Here is an 8,192-nt window from a genome sequence, read left to right on the forward strand (position 1 = left end):
GGTTTGGGATCGAGTTTTGTGGTTGTAGGAACGAAGATTCGGCGAGAAGCTTCGGGGGAAAACGATGCTCGACATGTGCGTCGGTCGATGCACTTTGTGCGTCGGTCGATGCACTTTGTGCGTCGGTCGATGCAAGTGCGAGGACGGCGCGTAAAACCTAGTGTTTTCGTGCTATGTCGAGCATGCATCGGTCGATGCAATGGGAGCATCGGTCGACGCAACCCCAACTGGTGTCAGTCGATGCATGCTTGGTGTCGGTCGACGTAGAGTCCTGGTTTGTTATTGTTGATTGTTGATTGTTGGTTGATGGTTAGAGATGTCTCTATTGCTTGTGTGTATAGCCCAGTAGATGGGAGAAATGCCTTACTAAGTGTTTATAAAATACTCATACATTGCAATTTATGTTTGTGGTGCAGGTAAATGCAAAGTGTGATCGTGGAATCAAGGCAATGAAGAGAAGAATGTTCTAGGGACTCGATTGGTTGTTGTCTGGCATTGCTAGGTTGCTAGAGTTGGGTCATTAGAATCATTGCTAGGTTGCTGGTTCTATGATTCCTGTTGGTTGATTTTCGGATATTGTTTATGTTATAATTATTGGATTATTATTGGCTATTGGTATTGATTTTTTTCCACTGTTGGTTGTGATTGTGGTTAGTGGATATGGGACCATTAGTTGTAGTTTATTTATTATATTATTTATTATAAAAAAGGGTCGGGTCGTTTCAAGAGAGAGTGAAATGAACAACGACATGGAGAGACACCTTCTCCAGCAGAGAAGATTGTGAAACTCATTGACAAGAATGTCCACAATTGTTTAAGTACAATCAAGGATGGTGGAGGCTCTAGCATCCTAGTTTGGTTTGAAGCAATACTCTATTAAAGTGTGATCATTTTTTGTTTTAGCATGTTTTAAAACAATTTATATCCAAGCTTTGTAAAATGTTTATTTTCTTTTAAATATAATTTAACATTAGATTTTTAAAAAATAATATTATAGTAATGGAGATCAATGACCTTTCTAATTAGTCATATATATATATATATATACACTTATATATATGTTTAAAATCTTAGCATTGTTAAATAAACAAAAAAAAATTATGTTATGAAATATATATATATATATATATATATCCCCTTCATAATAAAACGGAAGTACACAACATTGTTTTGTAGACTATATAATTTTAATAAGTTGTTTACAAATAGGTTATAAATTAATTGGTTACAAGTTAAATAGTGGGTGCACGGGTTGATTTTTCTTTTATTTATATTGTAATTTTAAAGAAAATATTCTAAAGAATCATTTTTTATCATCTAACTTACCATATTAATTTCCTTTATTAAATTATTCATCAAAGAAAATACTTTGATATCTAACTTAACATATTAATTTGTTAATTATCATTATACTTTACCTCTCATTTTTATATATGAGTCTATTTTTTGAAACAAATAAATTATCATATTATTTATTATAATTAAAATATAGTTTTATTTCTGGATATACCATACATTGAATTTTAAAAAACAAATATAAATGGTTCAATCTATAAAATATTCAAGCTTTAGTATTATTATTCTTTTAAAATAATATCTATTGAATTAAAAAATTTACTGATTAACGGGTCAAATTTGAATATTTAAATTCAATATCATATTTTTTTTGTTGAATTAATAATTTTATATTATAGAATAAACTTTAAATAATTTATTTTGAAATATTTTTAAAATATTGAAACTTGATATAAAAGTTAGAAACTATAAACACNTTAAAACAATTTATATCCAAGCTTTGTAAAATGTTTATTTTCTTTTAAATATAATTTAACATTAGATTTTTAAAAAATAATATTATAGTAATGGAGATCAATGACCTTTCTAATTAGTCATATATATATATATATATACACTTATATATATGTTTAAAATCTTAGCATTGTTAAATAAACAAAAAAAAATTATGTTATGAAATATATATATATATATATATATATCCCCTTCATAATAAAACGGAAGTACACAACATTGTTTTGTAGACTATATAATTTTAATAAGTTGTTTACAAATAGGTTATAAATTAATTGGTTACAAGTTAAATAGTGGGTGCACGGGTTGATTTTTCTTTTATTTATATTGTAATTTTAAAGAAAATATTCTAAAGAATCATTTTTTATCATCTAACTTACCATATTAATTTCCTTTATTAAATTATTCATCAAAGAAAATACTTTGATATCTAACTTAACATATTAATTTGTTAATTATCATTATACTTTACCTCTCATTTTTATATATGAGTCTATTTTTTGAAACAAATAAATTATCATATTATTTATTATAATTAAAATATAGTTTTATTTCTGGATATACCATACATTGAATTTTAAAAAACAAATATAAATGGTTCAATCTATAAAATATTCAAGCTTTAGTATTATTATTCTTTTAAAATAATATCTATTGAATTAAAAAATTTACTGATTAACGGGTCAAATTTGAATATTTAAATTCAATATCATATTTTTTTTGTTGAATTAATAATTTTATATTATAGAATAAACTTTAAATAATTTATTTTGAAATATTTTTAAAATATTGAAACTTGATATAAAAGTTAGAAACTATAAACACTCTAAATTGAATTGTTATAGCAATGTCAATAATATGTCACTATAATATGAAATAATTTCAAGAAATCAAGTATATTAAAAAAAGTATAACAATATATTAAATTACTCATAATATAATAACTCGCTTTTTAAAAACCAAATTTACAAAATTATGTTTTATAATGACATTCAAGTCATGATATAGAATATACATTGTTGAAATAACTTCACATACATAAACTAATACAACATATTAAAATTTTATTTTAAAATATAAAATATACAAAATTTTGTATAAAATAAAATTTAATCAGTGTTATAACACGAGTACTTATCTAGAATCATTAAAAATACAAAATTTACAAAATAGCTGTCTTTTTTCAAGCCATCATATTTAGCATATGATTTTATTGCATAATGTTTTATCCAAAAAAACTTTTAAAAACAATCACATAAATTATATTTTATATAAATATTATAATATAAATAAAATAAATTTCAACTTGTGCTCTAGCACATGTCTTAATCTAGTATATATAACATTTTGTTAATGAGAGGACTTTGATTTTATTGAAGCTTAAGTAGAAATATACAGTTTCTATTTACAGTTGGTGCATTGGCTTATAAAAATGTAGAAATATACAGTTTCCATTCCTTTCTGAACATTGCATGGGTTTTTGTTGGGTTATGAGTCTAATATGTTATTTTCTGTTTGTTAGGAAAAATATAACTAGCAAGTATACTAAAATACATCTACGTATGTTCTTGACTTCAACCCGAATTTATAAGAATCTACAAAATGTTTATTCATGACTTTTGTTTTCATTTGATGGTTTCTTTGAGTATTGTTTATAGATAGAGAAAAAAAATATATATTTTTCGTACTGATTACTAGCTAGAATATTAATTATTGCAAAAGATAATAACACAAAAGCACAAATTATGCATTAAGATTTAAGAATCGTGATCCCTAAAAACCCTAAAGAGAAGACATGATGCAAAAAGAAGAGAAAACAAAATTATAGTATATAAAAGACACACATGCAAACCCTAAAGATACCATTACAAGTCACTTTATGCTAAATGGTCCTTGGGGATCGAGCTGTCCGCATAGAATAAGATAAGTTGTGTAGAGAACACGATCCTTACAACCGGTTCGATGCTCAACAATTGCCTCACAAAAGAACTTGAGTTGTTCCAAAGTACAACATCCCAACATTTGTCCTAACAAAAGAAACAGCCAGTTAATTTTTTCAGTGCTCTCCTTTATCACAGGCCTCATGTCAGTCTTGCATGCCTCGCACGGAATCAGTTCCGGAGCTAACCATTTAGCCGGTGCTCGAGTACGCATCACCTCCTTGTTATCCCTAATGTACACATACAATTCCGAAAACTTCTCCATCAGATTGTAAGATATCGTATGAGTCATATCGCAAGGTTTGCAGTGGACTTCGCCAGAGATCCTGTTTATATTATTGGCAGTCAATTCACTGATGGTATGATGTATGGCTAGCTTATTCGTAGACCATGGATACGGTGGTATGATCACCTTGTCATCCTCAGGCACAGGCACAGGCACAGGCACAGGCACCTTTTTTTTAACCGCACCCGCTTTTGCTAATTTACGACGTGCTTGCGCTCCTGGTTTCCGACCTCTGCGGGGAGTTTCCAAGGCGACGGTTTGAGGAGGGTGAAGGAGTTGTCCGGAAGGTTGATAATGCAACGGGACCTCTAATCTGGGAGTTTGCATGGCCACGGTTTCAACCTGGTTCAGTTGAGAAAGGTGAAGGGTTTGTACGGAAGGCGATGAATATAGCGGAAGAGCCTGTTCGGGAAAAATCCTAGGGTTTGTACCGTTAGTGATCAAGTATTCAATTAAAGACGTCATGTGAGGTGGTTGAGTAGGAGAAGGTTGGATAATTCGTGGAGGATCGAATGATGTCAAGAGTTGCATGAACGTGCCCTGACCATGGCCTTGTTTCTCCACGGGATCTTCTTCTTGAGGAACCAACCGGCCTTGTCTGTTCACTGGATTTCTTCGTTGAGGTAACCCTAAGGACAGATCGAGATTGAGATCAAACTCAGGATCACTATTTTCGTCAGCCATGATGGTGTAGAAGTGGTAAAGAGAGATTTAGGTTAAATCTGTTGTTAGGGTAAATTGGGAGATATGAGTACAACGTAGAGAAACAAGGATGTGAGATCTGGAAAAGCTTTAGTTGACATTTACATTAAGGGTATATATATAGTGTTGTTTGTTAATGAATGATTTGTATCTGACAATATATATTTATTTAATTTACTATTCGCGAAAACGTAGGAGCCTGTACAATTTTCAACACTATCCACATTGACTATTAATTAGTTCTTTACTGTATTAAGTTTTTTTGTCATTGTCAAATCTTGCATAAACTTATCCATATATATTGTTAAAAGGTATATACTGTACGGGTAATTAAAGCATGAAATGATGGTACGTACAAATAGATTTAAAAAAACAAACCCAAAAGATTCCAAAAGTACCATAAATCCTAGATAAATAAATTAGAACCTTAAAACTTCCTACCAAAAACTATAGAATTAACGAATATTTATAAAATAATTATACTCTCTGTTTTATAAAAAGTATTATTTTGACACAATTTATAAATTAGGAAAATATATAATTATACGTGTTTATCTTTTTTTTTTAAGTGATTAATGGTTTAAATTCAATGAAAATAAGATTTGGGTTAAAAGATATAATAGAAAATTTAGTGTAAATAACACGTTGAAGTTGTAAAATGACATTCTTTTTGTGAAAAAAACCTTAGAACAACATTCTTTATGAAACAGAGGAGTGCATATTTTTTTTTTGTTCAATAACTTCGATTTCAAAGTAAATTCATCCATATCTTTTACAAAAAGAATTATTACCAACTTCCAGTCTTTTACGTAGGTCTGGGCAAAATACCTGGACCCGAAGACCGATCCAAACCCAATCTGAACCTGTATCCCAAAATTTTAAAATACCCAAACGAATTTCAAAATTTTAAACCCAAAAATCTGAACCAGATCCATATAGTTTGGTTGAGAAAAAAAAAAAACTTAACCATCTTTCAAAACTTTTCACTAAAAGTCTAAAAGTGAGTTATCGACATGGCCAAGTAAAAATTTCATAAATTTGAAATGAGATAAAACATGTGCTTACTAATAATGATATTAATTTTGGGGGTAAAAACAATTTTAGTGGTATGAAAATTGCTCATACATTATTTAAGAAAATAAAATTAGGCACAAGAAAGAATCAAAACTTTACAAATGATCAGATTTGGTCCATCCAACTTTCCGTATAAAATATCTCATATCCAAGGATCACGTAAACGAACCACCACATACACCAAAATCGATTGAATTCCGAAGTAGTGGATTGTAAGCTATGGGAATAATCATATTCTCCTCAGTTTTTTGGAACACATTCTCATTTTTGTTAGTCTTTAATACAAAATTATATTATAACCCGCACTATGTGTGAAGCAAAATAATTATTAAATAATTTTTATTTACAAAATATATTACACTTATCGGTGAAAATATTGTATAGAATATAAAATTTGTTTGTGTAGTATATATAGTTTTTAGTTTTATTTGAATATGTAAAATTTTGGTATAATAATTAAGATTTATCTCATATGAATTATTATATCATATGAATCAAAAGTTCTTAAAATTTCATTTTAAATATTTTATGAAAATGTAATTAAAGGATACAATTAAGTTAAAAAAAAATTGAAGAATTCAATTTTAGGTGTTTTTTTTTGTGGGCACATAAAAAACGTCCATAGTTTTTTTCAGGAATATCCATAAATTTTGTATTATGAAAAATGAATGGTAAATAAAAGTAAAAAAATAAATTATATATAAAATTTTGATAGTTTCATTTATTTATTTTTGATAAATTTTGCCACATGTCAAAAATTTATTGATAATGTGACTTGTAAAAGATATTAAAAAGAAAAAAAGATAAGAAAGAGGTAAAAATTGTTGAACAGTTTACAAATCAATAAGACATATTTCAATTTTTTTTTCTCTTTTTACATGATTATATGTAAAAAAAAATATTTTGATTTTCTTCAATTTTTTTAGAAAATTTAACGTGGCTTAATTTTATTGGACAAATGATTTTCTGCTTTATTGGGATTAAAAGATTTGATGGAAGTGAAGTGACCTTAATGTAGTGGCAGAAAGTAAATCCATTTGTAGAAGATATATCCCGGTTCTTACGAATGTAGGAATTTGACTAATGGTCGGCCAGTTGTGGCGTAATGGTTAAAACACACATATCTTAACCGTTAAATACCATAGATGTCACGTGGCGAACAATGATTAGATCGGGCATTGTGTACTCAATCTGGTGCTTATGCAGCGGATCGCAGCTCTCTCCCATCTTCTAAAATTCTAAGTTAATAACCCCCTTTTGGCCTTTGCTCTCTCTCGATCCCAGCTTCCGAGTTCTGACTCTGAGAGTCTCACAATCGAAACAGAGAGATCTGAATAACACTTTTGAAGATCAGCGATGGCGCAACCACTCGTGAAAAAAGACGACGATCACGATGATGAGCGTATGCTTTTCCCATTCCTCCTTTTTTTTTTTCTCTTTTCGTTCCACCATATCTGTTCCGCAATGCTCAGATCAGTTTGTTAGCTTCGAGATCTATGATTTTTTGGGAATTTTATCCTAGTGTAATTGATTTCTAGATCTCGATTCTGATATAGTTATCTCTCTTTACAGTGTTCCTAAGTTTTTACGTATCGATTACTGCGTTTTCTGATCCAGAATCATGGCTGTAGAGTGTGTGTGTGTGTGTCATGTTATTATAGAATACGGGCATTATTTGTTATCATCCTGGATCCGGTTTATATGGTNCAGAGATGGCGCAACCTCTCGTGAAGAAAGACGACGATCACGATGATGAGCGTATGCTTTTCCTATTCCTCCTTTTTTTTTCTCTTTTTCGTTCCACCATATCTGTTTCGCAATGCTCAGATCAGTTTGTTAGCTTCGAGATCTATGATTTTTGGGAATTTTATCCTAGTGTAATTGGTTTATAGATCTCGATTCTGTTAGTATTTTCTCTCTTTACAGTGTTCCTAAGTTTTTACGAATCGATTACTGCGTTTTCTGATTCCGAATTATGGCTGTAGAGTTATTATAGAATACGGGCATTATTTGTTATCATCCTGGATCCGGTCTATATGGTTGCTTATTTCGGTTGCTAATGTTTTGTGTGGCTCAGTGGAGTATTCTCCATTCATGGGAATTGAGAAGGGAGCAGTGCTTCAGGAAGCTAGAGTCTTCAATGACCCTCAGCTTGATCCTAGAAGGTGCTCGCAGGTCATCACGAAGCTTCTTTATTTGCTTAACCAAGGAGAGGCATTCACCAAGGTCAGTTTTATCCATGCTAATGGGAACTTTCTTTTTAGAGTGATATTGTTCCTTTATCCGCAAATTTGTTGTTTGGTATTGTAATGTTAGGAGTGTGAATGCAATGTTATTACTGAAGTTATCATCTTCCAATTTTTTTTTTTTTTTTTTTTTTT

The 8,192-nt window shown here is 29.9% G+C and overlaps 2 protein-coding genes across 3 annotated transcripts; one reads left to right on the top strand and one right to left on the bottom strand.

The window, feature by feature from the left end:
- On the bottom strand, positions 3,682-4,719 carry LOC104768091. Its single transcript, XM_010492022.1, has 2 exons — positions 4,204-4,719; positions 3,682-4,170 (listed from the first exon to the last, which is right to left on the bottom strand). The coding sequence occupies exons 1-2, from the start codon at positions 4,717-4,719 to the stop codon at positions 3,682-3,684; spliced, it is 1,005 nt and encodes a 334-aa protein (XP_010490324.1).
- Positions 7,063-8,144, top strand: LOC109131045 (coatomer subunit gamma-like). 2 transcript variants are annotated; one of them, XM_019241509.1, is made up of 2 exons: positions 7,063-7,213; positions 7,889-8,144. In XM_019241509.1, the coding sequence occupies exons 1-2, from the start codon at positions 7,168-7,170 to the stop codon at positions 8,119-8,121; spliced, it is 279 nt and encodes a 92-aa protein (XP_019097054.1). In that variant the 5' UTR covers positions 7,063-7,167; the 3' UTR covers positions 8,122-8,144. The 2 variants fall into 2 exon arrangements, 1 of the variants encoding a protein (XP_019097054.1); XR_002036777.1 differs by lacking the exon at positions 7,063-7,213 and adding an exon at positions 7,519-7,569.

This window comes from Camelina sativa, chromosome 19 (assembly GCF_000633955.1).
Source record: "Camelina sativa cultivar DH55 chromosome 19, Cs, whole genome shotgun sequence".
Classification (NCBI taxonomy): domain Eukaryota; kingdom Viridiplantae; phylum Streptophyta; class Magnoliopsida; order Brassicales; family Brassicaceae; genus Camelina; species Camelina sativa.

Coding starts and splice junctions, on each gene's coding strand:
- LOC104768091 (XM_010492022.1), bottom strand. CDS start 4,719: ATGGCTGACGAAAATAGTGATCCTGAGTTTGATCTCAATCTCGATCTG. Junction 4,171..4,203: donor CGGGTGCGGTTAAAAAAAAG/GTGCCTGTGCCT, acceptor CCTGTGCCTGAG/GATGACAAGGTGATCATACC.
- LOC109131045 (XM_019241509.1), top strand. CDS start 7,168: ATGGCGCAACCACTCGTGAAAAAAGACGACGATCACGATGATGAGC. Junction 7,214..7,888: donor CGACGATCACGATGATGAGC/GTATGCTTTTCC, acceptor TGTGTGGCTCAG/TGGAGTATTCTCCATTCATG.